Source organism: Neomonachus schauinslandi, chromosome 9 (genome assembly GCF_002201575.2).
Source record: "Neomonachus schauinslandi chromosome 9, ASM220157v2, whole genome shotgun sequence".
In the NCBI taxonomy this organism is placed as follows: domain Eukaryota; kingdom Metazoa; phylum Chordata; class Mammalia; order Carnivora; family Phocidae; genus Neomonachus; species Neomonachus schauinslandi.
In genome coordinates this window covers 9,671,232-9,685,939 of record NC_058411.1, presented here as the reverse complement: position 1 = coordinate 9,685,939, position 14,708 = coordinate 9,671,232, and the positions used below count along the sequence as shown (strand labels likewise).

General features: G+C 51.7%; 1 protein-coding gene across 2 annotated transcripts; it reads right to left on the bottom strand.

Moving 5' to 3' along the window:
- Positions 1-1,278: 1,278 nt before the first annotated feature.
- On the bottom strand, positions 1,279-14,494 carry SERPINA12 (serpin family A member 12). Of its 2 annotated transcripts, none has more exons than XM_021679669.1 (5): positions 14,287-14,494; positions 8,506-9,162; positions 6,578-6,848; positions 3,362-3,509; positions 1,279-1,796 (listed from the first exon to the last, which is right to left on the bottom strand). In XM_021679669.1, exons 2-5 carry the CDS (start codon positions 9,143-9,145, stop codon positions 1,605-1,607), a joined length of 1,251 nt encoding a protein of 416 aa, XP_021535344.1. In that variant the 5' UTR covers positions 9,146-9,162; positions 14,287-14,494; the 3' UTR covers positions 1,279-1,604. The 2 variants fall into 2 exon arrangements, with proteins under 2 accessions (XP_021535344.1, XP_021535345.1); XM_021679670.1 differs by having other exon boundaries at positions 1,672-1,796; positions 3,367-3,509.
- Positions 14,495-14,708: the final 214 nt, after the last annotated feature.

The window sequence follows — 14,708 nt, the reverse complement described above, 5'->3', positions numbered from 1 at the left end:
ACATGTCCAAGCCACCCAGCTACTCAATGGCTGACCTGACTATCGCATGTCCCCGGTGGCTAATGTTGCAGACCTGAGCTGACCACTGAGCATTTCCGTGTGTGTCCGGTGTCTGCCCACCCCCACCCCGCCCCCTCAGGCTGGTGCAGGGTCTCAGCCTTCTCTGTCTCCCTCCCTCTCAAAGAGGGGTGCTTACTCTGGTGCTCTCCCATCTGAGCCCTTACCACACTGTAAACCAGCCTTCTCTGCCAGTCTGTGTGGGGGCTGGGTCTCCAGGGCCCTGGGGGTGCCCAGGATGGAGGAGGGGCTGCTTATTGAATACTCACAAGCCAAAGGGGTCTGGGGGGGCTCTCGTACCTGGGAGAGGAGCTCAGGAAGGACCAGTGGGGTCCCCAAGTCCACATGGAACCCGTTCCTGCCCTAACCCAGAAGACCAGTGTTTTTGGCCGTGGCTAACCACGTGGCCATAGGAAAGTCACTTCATTGCTCTGCATATGGATCTGTCACATGGATGTCCGTTCTGGCTGCCCACAGGGGAGCTGTGACCAGAACACAAAAGGCACAGTGAGCTGTGAATTGCTAGGCACACCCAGGAGGTGACAGTTGATGCCGGCTCAGGCTTAGTAGTGCCAGGCCAGTCGGGGGCCCCTCCTCTCAAACACTTCGGGCAGCGGGGATTCATGGCAGGAGGCAAAGGAATCAGCTGCAGGCAATGAGGGCTCCCTGTGGCATGATCAGGCGTCCCCTAGTGGTCATGGGCAGACCCTGCAGGGCCACGTTTTCCAGGGCAGGCGCAGGGACCCCATTCACTCTTCAGCTGAGCTTGCTAACAGGTCCAAACCCCAGACTCTTCTTGGCGGGCTCTGGAATCAGGCAAACCTGGCAATGGATCCTAGCCGCTTCTACTCCAGGCTCCATCCCTCTAATGCCGGGCCAGCCCCACCTCCGCTTTGCCATCTGATTGGATGCCTGGCTGAGCCCAGCGAACTCCCATGTGGACCCTGGGGGGACATGACTTTGTAGCTCACATACCAAAGACCCAAGGCTAGGGTCTCACCAAGCGGAACTAGCTTTTCTAAAGCAGCGTGCTAGTTTCTTCAGAGCCCCAGAGGGGAGTATCCCTGTCCTCGTTTCAGGAATACAGAAATAGAGGCTCCGAGGAGATATGTGGCTCTCCCAAAGACGCTTTGTTCCTAAGATTTGAACCCAGGTCTCTCTCACTCCAAAGCCCAGGTACTTGCCTTGTCTCATAGCTTCCCCAAATTATCCACCAACAGCCAGCAGAACTGGGGGTGTTTATTAAATCACAAAGCCCCTCTGCCTCTCCGGGGAGAGAAGATCACAGCCATCCAAGTGGGTGGGGGTGGGGCATCTAAGCCCAGTGACGCTGGACCGGGCAGGGAGGGGGCTGAGGGAGGATGGGGACGGGGTGGGGGTGCACAGGAGCTCCCAGAGCCAGCGGCGCTGCCTGTTTGGATGGTGGTCTTGGGAGCTCATGAAGATGTGGGATTAGATTAAAAGGTCCTGGGATCCCAATTTGAGGCAGATGAAACATTTTCAGTCCCAGGCTGCCGCTGGGGCCCGCAAGGAGCTGGAACGCCCCCTTATTCCCCAGTAGGATTAGCAATCTTTCCCAAGAAGATGATGGTGGGCAGGACGCTATCCCTAATAAACACCAGAAAGGGTTTGTTCAGCTTGATGGAGAGCGGCATCTCCATGGGCAGCGTCTGGGCTCCGGAGCCGGCCGCACCTTCTGTACCCTTCTCATCCATCTTCAGCACCGCCTCGTGCACCGCCTGCGGGAATCAGGATCGAGGGTGTCGCCAAGCCACTCTGGGCCAAGGACAGTGAGAGGCCCAGAGAGGGAAAAGCCTCAGCCAGGGTGGCCCAGCACAGCAGTAACCCGGCTGGTGCCAGGCGCCCCAGGCTCCTTCTGCTGTCATTGCTGGAAGGATGCGGGACAAGCAGACTCAGCGTGAAGGGACCGATGCGGCTGGGGGAGCCTCAGCTGCAGCAGGGAGGATGGAGTGGGGTGCGCTATCCTTCCATGAATTACAGGGAAGTGCCGAGCAGCATAATGGCAGAAAGAGTCTGCGGAGCCTTAGCTAGATGGAAGGGACGTGGTGACGTCCCCACCAGGAAGCCTCCAGTCCTGCTCACATTCCTCTTAGCTTCCTGGGGGATGGTGAGAAAGGAACCAAATGGGAGGGGGGGCATCAGAGATGACTGAGATGTCAGATCTACCCCGGGGCACCCACATCTGTGACGCAGTGATTCACCCTAGGACATGGAAGTTTCTGCACATACTGATGCATTTCATTCCATTCTACAAAATCCTAACAATTTTACTAGCAGGCCAGCCAGGAGCCATTGGCAATCACAGCCATGGGCACACCTAACTGCAGAAAAGAAATGAGCCGTGGAACTGAGTAAAGGCCCCCGGAAAGGGGTAGCTGGCACTGACTATTTATGGGAAGTCTATGTTAAAAGGGAGAAAATTCTACTGTTTTTCTTCCTCTTGCAAATTGGAAAATAAATCTGAATCAGTGCCTACTGGGATCTCTCCCAGACTGGCTCGAACTTCCCACTTAGAAGGCGCCGATCCCCACTGCCCATGATGCCAAGCTCTCCCCCATCCCAGCCTCTGGCCATGCTGCTCCCCCTACTGGGAGATCCTCCCCACACCTACCTCTGCTCCTTGCAGTCTCCCCACCCCCAGTGCCCTTTTAACCTAAAAGTAGGGTTGCCAGGTGAAATAGGAGATGGACCATTAAATTTGAATTTCAGATAAACGATGAATATCTTTAGTGTAAGTCTATTCCATGCAATATTTTGGACTAAAGAAATTATTGGTCACTTGCCTGAAATGCGAATTTAACTGGGTGTCCTGTATTATATCTGCTCAACCTGGGGACCCTACCCCATATGGTCCTCTCTGCCCCCAGCCGGCAGGTGCTCAGCCTTGCTGAAAACCCTGGGGCCCATGGCTGGTTCATCTCTTGGTCATGCACATGTTTGCAACTTACTCCCAACAAGCCCGTGAGGTCTTTGGGAGAGGCTCTGGGTCAGACCTAGACTGGTTCTAGGACCAATAAATGTGCCAGGCCTTGATCACTTGTTTGTTGCACAGAATCGACCTCCAAAATGGGACCAGGAGCTTAAAGACTGGAAACATGAGGCTTGGGGAAGTGATGTGATTGTCCCAGAGTGACAAGGCTGGTGAGGGACAGTGCTGGACCGGTGCCCAGCCTGACTGGCAGGACCAGACCCGGCTCATTCAGCTGCTGGGACAGTGGCTCTGGCCCAGGGCTGCAAGAAGGCTCCCTGCGGGTGGGGTGGCATCCGGGCCGGGCAGGCTTACCTTACCCACTTTCAGGCTTTGATGAGGGGTGATCCGAGTGAGATGACCATGCTCCTCAAAGATTTTGGTGATACCCAGGTAGGAGAGCATCTTCTTCAGGTCATAGTTACCAGTGATGGAGAACCTGGGCAGGGACACGTCTACGACCCTGGGGAGATGGGGGTGACAGGTGAGTGGCAGGGTCTCCTTGCTTTCCTGGGCAGGCCGCAGGAGAGGTGATGAATGGGACCTTGGTCTTCCCAGCCCCAGAGGTCTCAGACCCTCTCTTTGACCCCACAATGAGGAGGGACTCTGACCCCGGGACCCTGGCTTCAAAACACCTATGATCTCTGAACTGTGTCCGTTCTTCCTAGCATACCCTCCCCAGAGCCCTCACCCATAGAAATGGTCTCAAGTCCCCACTGTTTCAGGGCCCCTTTGGTTGCAGACACAGAGGTGTCGTCCCCTTCACAGTCCTGGCCTCGGCCAAGCCCTGAGCCAGTCCTGACCCAGCAGGCTGGATGCCAGAGGCCGCAAGGGCCTGGGATCTGAAACCAGGTAGAACTGAGCTCAAACGCATTCTGACTCTCATGAGCTCCGTGACGTGGAGCAAATGATCTCCCCTCCCTAAGCCACTTGGGCGAAACGATGGTGATAATCACAGCAGACGGGGCAGTAAAAGTGTAAAGCAAATGCATGTGGGCGCTCAGGAGTCCCTGACCAGCAGGTGTTCCTCCTTCTGCCCTTGAGTTAGCAGCTTCACATCCTCCGTGGGTGGGACCCGATGGGCCTCCCCGCCGTGGGGGCTGGGATCAGTGGTCCCGGGAAACCTGTGGACCCTGGGTTCCTGTCTCCCTGGCCCTGAGCCCTGTTTCTTCTTGCCTATCCAGGACCTCGCCCCTGCCTGCATTCCTCTCTGTTCTGCGCCATCCATCATGAATGGTGTCTGCCTGATCACCCTCAGGAGGAGACCATGTTCTCCGATAATTGATATCCTACAAAACAAGATCAAACACATCTCCACTGGCCCCAAGTCACTTCTCCAGCTTCCAGCCCATTCCTTTTCTTTCTTTCATAGCAGAAAGGAGTTGTCTCTGCCAGAGATCTCCACTTCCTCCCACAACTGCCGCAGCCCACTCCACTTGGTTCTTTGCCCTCCACCTTCCACTTTCCAGGGCCACGGCTGAGCTCAGCTTGCTTGACCCAAGAGACAGCTCTCAGAGTGGATCCCCTTTTTCCACCTTGAAGCATTCCAACCCAAGTCCATCTTCCCCTCCTTCACCGGCCACTCCTTCGCTCACCCTCTGCCAGAACCATCTCATCGCCCACCTGGACTGTCTGTGATCCTCCAAGCCTCACCCCCTCGGTCGTCTTCTCTTCTGTCTTTCCTCCCTCCAGAGGAACCTCATTCAGTGTCATGGCTTTAAATACTGGCCATTGGCCCAATGATTCCCAGACTTACCTTTCCACTCATTCATTTGCTCAACAAATTAAGTGCCTCCTCTCTACAAATCGGATGCTTAGATGCATGTGTGAACAGAAGAAGCATAACCCGTGCCCTTGGGTGCATGCTCTAGCAGGGAAGACAGACAAGAAAATCCATACGATGAAAAGCATCCCGTAATCATCGATACATAGACTGGGAGTCCGTGTATAAGAAGACAGTGCGTGCAGTGGAGAAAAATACAGATCAGCTTGGGGGTATCAGCAATGCTGAGGTTAGGGAAGATTTGAGAAACTCTGAAGGAGGCAAAGGCGTCAGGCAAGCTGGGTCATTTCTTCTGAGTGAAATGAGCTGCCAAGGAGACTGGTGGTTTCCCGCCTGTGCCCTACAGTTTCCGAGTTCACAGAGGTGTCTTGGGGAATGAGGGGTATTATGCGAGGTGAAGGGAAAGGGGGGTCCACTCCCTCTACCCCCACTTTATCCACAAGTCCTGGCTTCATGCAATGTGGGCTCTGTAAGGTCACATTTCCTTTAGGATTCAAATTATGATGACTTGAGACCCTCCAGTTGGATTAGGGGGACTCAGCATCCTCATCTCCAAGTTATTCCTGCCAATTTCCCATGGGGTGCAGCTCTGGGGCCGGCAAGTGGTACTCCATGTTGCTGTGCCAAGCCCCTCTGCAGCCCTCGGGGCCAAGACTACCGCCAGACTGGGTTTGTAGCAGGGAGGATCGGGGGATGCTGTGCAGACCCCAAGCCTAGCAGCCCTCTTGGGATGACCTGCCATGTAGCCTGCTGCTTCTCCCCATCCCCCCAAGTACAGCGACTTTATCTGAAGCATTCAGAACCGGAATTTCTCTTTTATGGAGTTTTCGGCTCAATTGAGATATCCAAGATGTGTTCTGCCGTTCCCCCAAGGATGTGTTTTGTGTGGTAGAGCACCCACGGCAGCCCAGCTCTGTCCTAGCATCCTATCTACCTCCCCTAGAACCCTCCCTGGCTCCCAACAGCGTGTCAGCCATGGCAGAAGCTCTTGGTGAAGACCTGTTGGGTGGAGAACAGGGGTGAGGGCAAGGCGGAAGAGAGAGTATGCAGAGCAGGGAGGAGGCCATCCCGACACCACTCCTACCCAAGTCAACCCTGCAAGCCCCAGCCCTGACCCTTCTCAAGAAAATCGACTGGTAAGCAAGTGCCTGAGAAGAATTCTGTTGGCTCATCTTAAATCTGTTCTAATTTTATGGTTTCTTTTTTAAAATACTGACTTTGGTCAATTTGGTCAATTTGGTCAATAAGGACTTTGGTCCTTCAACTATTATAACTTATTTGGAGCACACTTCGCTGGTTTTGTTGTGATATTACAGTTGAAAACATGATTCCGTGTACAATAAACAGCTCCCTCTGACAGCCGTGGTTGTCCTCGTGGTTCCTTTCTGCCTGGGATTCCATGACTCCTCTTCTGTCCCCACGTGCCACTGTTGGGCCTTGAAGACTTAGCTCCGATGCTCCCTGCTCCGTGGTGCCCCCCTCCGCCACCACCACCACCAGGGACCATGGTTTTGCTCTGTCCACTCTACTCTCATGATATAAGCATCTCCCTCTACAAGCAAGAGCTTCACTATATTCCTGTGACTTGTCTTCTGGTCTACTTCCTACCAAAACACAAGTTCATCATGGAGCGCAGAATAGGACTTGGCCATGGGGTCAGAGGTCAATAAATCTGGGCTAGAAGAAGCAAAGAGTGGAAGGGAAGGCAGGAAGAAGGAAGCAGCTGCATATGCCAGGCCCCCTCGTACCTTCGTGTGACTAATTTCTTCCATCTGTCAAGAGTGTCCCTCTTCAAGGCCACCTCCACATTCTTCATTTTGCCCTCGTCAGGAAGGATGAAGGTGGCAGTGATGGTGCCCTGGTAGGGCATTTCCAGAACAGTGCAGGAGAGCTGTTTATCATAGCCGGCTTCATACATGCCCCCATGGAACATCATGGGCACCTTCACTCGCTTGTTTCCATCCACAATGAAGTCTTCCTCTTTAGTTGCTTTTGGATCAAATTCATGTTGCCACCTGGCTTAGGAGTGAAGAAAGACAAAGTGGCATGAGTGTCCCGAAAGGGAAGGGTTGACTGGACCCAGGTAAGCACTGGTCTCTGTCCACATGGATTCAAGGAGGGCATTTGGATGCTCTGGGTTGCCAGGGCAGGTCTCCAGGAATCCTTGCTCTTTGTGCCAGGCCCTGGAAACTCCTGGTAAGATGGGCATGGGTCTGATTGTTCCCAAAGTAGCCACGACCAGGGCTGCTGAGCTGAGAGGGTACCGTGGACTGCCTGAAGCCCAGGTGCTCCTGAGGCTGAGAGAACCCGCAGATTGTGTTCCAGCAGAGAGGTCTGGGTTATACTTAGTGGGAGTTATTTGGGTCTGGTGTGAGTGAAAAATACTCGATTCTAAGTCAGGCCTGGAGTAGCTGCTCTCATGTAGGAATGAGAAAACCAATGGAACAGGCTGCTCTTGGGAACCTGCTGAAGAGCAGCAAACACTCAAAGCTGGGTGTTTGGACCCCTCCTTTTTCACCCTAGGAACTCTTTGATGCCATTGGGCATAAACTTGGACCTGGGTCTTTTCGCACCTGCCAACCTCAGAGCCCCCAGTAGGGGGCCTGAGGGCCAAGTCCCTGAATTCAACTCTGGCTTCACTGTTGTGAAAGGATGACCTTAGACAAGTGTCTTAACCTCTCTGGACTTCAGTGTCCTTGTCTGAAGAATGAAGATTTTGATGGGTACCTCATAAGGCTGCTGTGTGGCTGAGTGGGAAAGGCAGGACAGCTCAGTGACCTTGTACAGTGAGTGTTGAGTGGATGCTAGTCATCATCAGCCTCACTGTTGCCATTGCTTTTGCAATCTAAGTGATGTGGGGACTTTGGAAAACTCCAGATTCTCTTCTCTCCCTCTGCTCTTTTCCTCTATGCCATCAGTCTCACTGTGGATTTTGGGAGAACTGAACTTCCGTATTCAGGACCATGTCCCTGACAGCCCAGCAGAGATCTGGCCTGACCTGAGGGCTGTTGGCCTCTGATTCTCCCCCACCCTGGCCAACCTTTGTGTGTGCATGGGGCAGGTGAGTGGGGGAGTGTGGTAGGCGGGGAGGGTTGAAGCTTGGATTTGGGAATATTTTTTCATCTTTTTTTTAGTCTCTCACCCTCAGACTTGGGCAATCTATAGAATGTGACAAGGAGGCCAATGCATCCACCAAAATGAACATCATCATCATCACCACCAACACAATCACCGTCCTGGGTGTCTACTTGGACTAACATAAAGTGCACAGCCAATGGGTCAATAGAAGTGAGTTCTAGTCCCGGCTTTGTAACTCTAAGTCCATTAATCTCTCTCCATGTTACACTTTCCTCATCTTAAGAAATGAGGAAAAGAAAGTCACTCCAACCTCTACAACCAAAGTTGTGTTAGGATAATCAGTACTAATGAAAATGCACATATGGAGAATAATGTAGACTTCCTCAAATTCATTTCTCATGCATTTTTACTTTGAGTCCCAACAACTGCCCTATGAGTTACATATAAAGGCACTCATTTTACATAGGACAAGTGAGGTTCTGAAAGATTAATTATATATGAATTCAAGGTCGCAGAGCAAGCACGTGGCCAACCAGGTCTTTAATCCAAGTCTACTGGAAATCCTATCCTTTCCATACCAACATGCCCCAAGCCTTACCTCGAAAGAAAATGCAATTTGTAAGAAGCATCAAAGTGCCAGGGGTTATATTCTTGATCAGGTTGTTGATTTTCCCCTGGGTTTTCTGACTGACATAGTCATTGATCTGCTTCCGAGTATCTTCCAAGTTCTGGAAGTTGGTGGGGACAGTGTCTGCATTGTACAGGTTCTTGGCATCTGTCAGAAACTTCTTCTGTGGCTGCAGCTTCTCGTCGATGAACAAGGCATTTTTAAGGTCCAGCTCGAGGTGCTGGCTCCCCTGGTTCATCCTGTAGATGAGGTAATGAAAGCCCTCATGAAGGTCTCTCTCTGGCATATTCTTGAAGTTGAAGCCCCTCTTGATCTCATCCAGGGTGGAGTCCTGGGCACCCAGAGACAGCATGGAGAAGGCTGTGGAGATGCTCAAGGGGGAGAAGAAGATGTTCCTGTTGGGACTATTGGAGGCCAGCTTCCTATAAAGTTTGCAGCTGAAGTCTGTGTTTCGCTTTGTGAGCTCCTGGGCTGCCCTCCTTCCCTTCCATGACTGGATCTGGCTCACAGGTCCACGAAACTGTGGTCCCAGAGGGAAGTCGGACTTCAGAAGACCTTCCACAGTGAGAAGGCCAGCCAAAAGTAGGCCCAGGCCCAGCAAGGGGTTCATTTTCCTTGGAGATTGTCCTGTTGAGTAGTAGACTTGAGGTTAGCAGAAAAAAGGAACAAAACAACCCACTGCCCCTATGATGGAAAGAGAAAAATGGGGAAATATACGTGGCAACATCTTTGGAGTCCCTGGATCAAGCTTTACCTGAAGCTCACACACTTCTGTTTCTCCAAGTTATAAGAGCCAATACATTTCCCTTTTAGGGTTGGCTGGCTTGAGTTGGATTTTTTTCCCTTACAACCAAAAGAATCCTGACTAATTTGCAGAAATAAAGCCCTTTGTCCAAATCACATCCCAGGAGAACCCAGGTCTCTCATAAACCTCTTTCCCTATGCTTTTTCCAGGAAGAGAGGCAGTGTGATAGAGACGAAAAGCCAAATCTGCTGGTTCCAGGACTTCTGCTCCTGTCGCCACTTCTCAGCTCAGAATCTCCCAACAAGACTGGGTTTTGGGGGCACATAACTTTCATTTTCGGTTTTCCCTTCATTTCTAGTCCTAAGGCTATAGAGATCTGCCAAAAGTATGATATTCTAAAAAGCCTGTTGATTTCTCTAGTTGGACATGGTACTGTCAATGATTTTTACACCAATTTATGTGTCAAATGAAAGCAGATTTTTTCACTTGATCCTTTGTTATTACTATGGGTTCTCCTGTAATTTACATCTCTGTTTACATCCACGGGAAATAGTGTAATCCTCAATGGTAAAAGCTGTTCATGGTTGTCTTAGATTGGATTCCCGAGAAGCAGAGCTTGAAATGGGGATTCAGGCATTGCCCGTATAGGAGAAACTTCTCAGGAAGTGAGGGAAGCAGGACAGAAAGGGAAGGAACTGAGCAAGGATCTGACCCCTTGTAATATGGAGACTTGGCCTGATCCACGGGAGAGGGCTCTGGAGCATCAACCACAGGGCAGCATCGACCCTGTGGGATGAGGATACAGGCCTTTTGGACAGTGGTCAGTAGCTATGGTCTGCCCCCAGGAGACCTGGGGCCTGGGGTAGAACTTCCTGGGTTCAGTTAGCTCCTACTCACCGAAGGCAGTTTTCTGGATTGGGGAGGGAAGCTGTGAGCTGTTAGCAACTAACCCACACATCACCACCAGCCTGGGGGAACTGGGCCCGGCACCAATAGGGTCCACGCAGCTAAATCCCTGGTGCCCGGCACGGAGTAGGCTCTTTCCAGTTGACTGAATGAGAGGATGAATGAACACCTGCATGGGACCTGTGCCTGGGAGTGCCCCAAATCCGCAAGTTCTTTGTGCCCTCAAACCCTCTATGCCAGGTCCTGTGGACACAGCCCTCAGCACAGAGGTCAGGTTCTTCAAAGAGGCTCTGACCCAGGGTTTGAAAATTCTAGTGGATCTTACCCGTTGCTTCCATCTTCCTCATGAAACTTTATTTTTCTAGGTGTTTCCCCCTCCTTAGACTGCCCACGTGCCTCAGGGGCAGGGCCTCCTCCCCAGGTCCAAGGGGGTGGTTCAGGAGCTGGACCCAATCCAACCAGGTCACAGTGAGGTTCAGCCCTGAGAGCTGTTCAGGGAGGGGCACAGGACTTCAGGGATCCAAGGAAGGTGAATTTCGGGGCTCTTTGTTGGTGTAGTGGGGTGCTGCCCTCTCTCTTTCTCTGGATGTCTGGGGCAGGAAGGTGTGAATGCATGCAGGGCTTTGCAGAGAAACTGGAGCTGGGGCCACAGATTAGGTGAACCCGGAGCCCACCCACCCTACTTCTAGACTTCCAGCAGTGCTAGTGTGAGTTACATAGTCAGCTACACGAGGCCAAAAGCATCCTAACAAATACAAGTGTGTATTCAAAAAATCCCAGGACTACCAAGCAGTGAGGACTCTGGGCTCTGCTCTCACACGCCTCTCTGCTGTGTGACACTCAAAAAGGACGCCCCCTCTCTGAGCTTAGGTGATCTCTCAGCACCTTCCACTCCTAGTGACATAGATTTTAGTAAAAATTAAACGTAGCTGGTGATGGACAAGGGCTCTAGGGACTGTCTGAAGATAAGTTTTAGAAGGCAAGATTTGTAAAGCCCCTGAGGATGTTTCAGATAAAGGAAAGAAAATTAAAAATGGAAAGGATTCGATCTCTCAGTTTAGTGGGCTGGACTCTTTACAGAGTCGGCCTGGTTTGAAAATAGGAGCTTCACTTGTTGGGATGAGCCCTGGGTGTTGTACGGAAGTGATGAATCACGAAATCCTACTCCTGAAACCAATTTCACGCTATATGATTACTAGCTAGAATTTAAATAAAATTTGGGGGGGAAAAAATAAAAGAAATAAAAATAGAAGCTTCTTGTATTCAGAGTAGACGGTGTCTGCCTGGGAGCTAATTCCCAACACCCGGGAGTAGGGAAGCTAGCCGCCTCCGTCAAGGTACGGAGAGAACAATCTCAACAGTAGGTTCACCACCAGCCAGCGGAGATGCAAAGCCTTTGGGTAACCTGCTGGGAGCAGAGTGTGGGTCCAGGCACAGGGCCAGAACCCGCATAACCTGCAGCAGAGGAGGGAAGCTGCTGGAAGCTTCTGGCATGGACAGCACACCCACCCACCCACCCACACACACACACACACACACACACACACACACACACACTGCTCGGTCAGTGGCCCCTAAAAGTGTTTTCTACTTCTCCAAGTTTTTGGAACAAGAACTGATTATGGAATTAAAAGTCTGGATATTGGTCCTCTCCTGCTTGTGTGTCTGTGAGGTGGCCCAGAAGAAGTCTGTCAACCCTTTCGAGCCCCAGTGTCTTCATCTACTAAATGGGCAAGGGGAGTGATACTTTGGCCTCCTCCCCACTAGATGCTGCTAATCACCTCGCTGGCCTTGGCGGTGGAGACAAGGACCACATCCTGGCCGGGTCTCAGCCCGCCTCCTTGGGCTTGTGTCACGGGGTTCCCCACCAGCCCCCTGCCCTGTCCCACAGAGTCCCAATAGCCTGGCCTTTCTTCCCCCAAAGAGCCCACACTAGCCCCATTTCTGGGCCTCTCCATTCGTCATCACAGGCTCCGAACTCGATTCAAACTTGTTAGATGCGTACCAGTCCCAAATGCCTGAGGAGGCTAACTTTTATTCCATTCATTAAAATAGCTGAGCAACTGGTTATTTCCCACTAAATTGATAGACTGCCCACGTTGAGCAATTCTTTGTCGGTTTTTAGTTTGGAGTGTGTGCATGTGTGTGTGTGTGTGTTGTTGTCACCCTAATAAAATAAATAAACACAATCAGGAAGAAAAAGAGCAAGATAGGACCTGAGCCTGGTGGGGGCCACATGGGGTGGATAAAGCTACCATCCGCCTTGCAACTCGTCTCTGACTCTCCTGCTCCCACATTCCCTTTTCATTTGGGGAATTGATCCCTTTCTCTTATGAATAGATGAAATAATATGGACCTGACTCAGGAGTCATTCCTCCTGAAGACAGATCCAAGCCGGGCGAGGAGCCCTCTGAACGAGCGGCGTGGGCACCCTGGGTCTGCACGCGGAGGGAGTCCCCGGGGAGGGGCTCTGCTTTCACCTCCCACACTGTCCTGATGAGCTTCGTAATGGGAATCAGCCAATCGAAGAGACTGAGGCAGGGGAGAGAGGGATAGGCTAGCACTTTCAACAAGAATCCTGGAAGTCCATTCATTCTGACTCTCACTGGTAGTTTGGGAAAACAAGACAGCAGCAAACAGAGCCCCGGAAGGAATCAGAACCACTCCGCACATGGTGGTTTGGGGCGAGGAAAAGCTCATGCAGTCTCGGTCCTCAAACCAGTGAGACTAAAAAGCTTAGGGTGCTCTGGACAGGTTCCCCTCCTCAGCGGCTTGAGCCCTAATGAGTGACTGCCAGCCAGCCACAGTGCCCCCTGCTCAGGGAGGGGCCTCTTCCTGCAAGGCTGGACAGTGGTGTCCTGTCCTGCCTTGAGGAACCCCAGAACTCCTGAGACCCCAGTTTCCCTCCAGTCCTTTCCAGAGCTCTCCATGGAGGGCACAGCCCTTGCATAAACTCAATGCCCTCCCTTGGACTACAGGGTTTGAGGCCCCTTCCTAAAGATATGCCTTGGCACCCCAAAAGACCAGCACCAAAGCCCTGGGCTTGAGGACGTCCCAGCTATGGGCTGGGGTCCACCTATTTTAAAGGATTGATAATGTTTTAAGGGGAGATTGCACTAGACATATTAGGATTATTTTTTGAAGCAGGTTTAGAACTAAGTGGTGGGAAGACATATCCTCCCTCTCCTGCTGGACGTGAGAGAAGACCCAGGAACAAAATCCAATGAGTATTGCAGTAGACTTTGTCCTCCTTCCTGGGAAACAAGGAGGGTGGGACACGAGTCAACAGTCTCACCTCTACATTTGCCATGGAGATTTCTGTCTTCATCCTTTTAAGAAATATTTGGAGCCTTCACTATGTGCCCACCCTCAGCCTTCCCTGGAGCCCACACGTGGAGCTCTCTTTCCTGAGGGGCAATGTCCCCCGCCAGCCCCACAGACTTCTCCAAATCCTCATGCACTTTCCAGCTCTTTATCTGGCCCATTCCTCCTGCCTTCAGTGACTTCATTCCAGGATGAGGGATTGCATGGGTTGGAAAGGCTGAGCCACCATCAAGTTCAGGGCCACTCGTGCCATAAAGGGGAAAGGGAGGCCCAGAAGACAAGGGAGCTATCTGAGGTCACGCCATGCATTTTGATGGATCAGAGTGGAAATCCAACTCATTAAGGCAATTCTGCAACAGTACGTGGGCCTGGCTGCTTGGCCTCCCTTTCTTCCCCAAAATCTTGAGTTGTTAGATATAGCTTCTGTCCTCAGGGAGAGATAAAGATAGACAAACAGCTCACAGACAAGGCTGGGCATAGCCTAAGCCACAGCGCAGGGGCAGACCTGAAGAGGAAGGACCCCCTTATCTCCCGGGACAACCCCCATTCCATTCTCACCAAGGATTTTCCTCTAGAAAAGCACTGGGGATCGACATCCATGAAAACGAATCAGGGCTCGCCAAAATGCCCAACACACTCCTCAAGAGAAGGGTTTCCCAATTTGGAAATCCTCCAGAATTTCCTTCAAGACACCCACCCTGGGACTGCACTGAATCCTCCCACAACTTTGCACGGAGTAGACAAAAAGCAACCAACCAACAACACTGGATACTCACAGTACATTCAGGAGAAATCCACTGAGCCAGCCAAAGGGATCTACTTTTCTTGCTTTATTATTTTTACTTCCATAGCCTCTTGGTAAAGTAGACCAAAGGCCAATAGAAATAGCCGGCCAGAGTGGGCAGGTGATGGAGACTCTGGGAGCAATGACCACACCACTTCCTCAGGGGTTTCTCCTCATCCCCGGAGGCAGCCTCGCAATATTTAGACCACACCTGCTGGGCTGTGGCTTTTCTAACGAAGTCCATTTATATCTTTTGCAACTAGCGCATTTCCCAATCACTGTGGATCTGGAACCTGGAGTGTTCTACAGGTAGATTACTATTAAATAGTCAACCCAAACATCACTGCTGTCATTGATGGGAAGAGGTTGATAGCTGGGTTTCTTAGGGTCATTCCTGTTATCCCCCATTTCTTT

Bases quoted from the DNA above. Each gene is read 5' to 3' on its own strand.
- SERPINA12 (XM_021679669.1), bottom strand. From the start codon at position 9,145: ATGAACCCCTTGCTGGGCCTGGGCCTACTTTTGGCTGGCCTTCTCACT. The intron at 6,849-8,505 runs GTAAGGCTTGGG...TTCACTCCTAAG, and splicing joins AAATTGCATTTTCTTTCGAG to CCAGGTGGCAACATGAATTT. The intron at 3,510-6,577 runs GTACGAGGGGGC...CCATCTCCCCAG, and splicing joins AAGAAATTAGTCACACGAAG to GGTCGTAGACGTGTCCCTGC.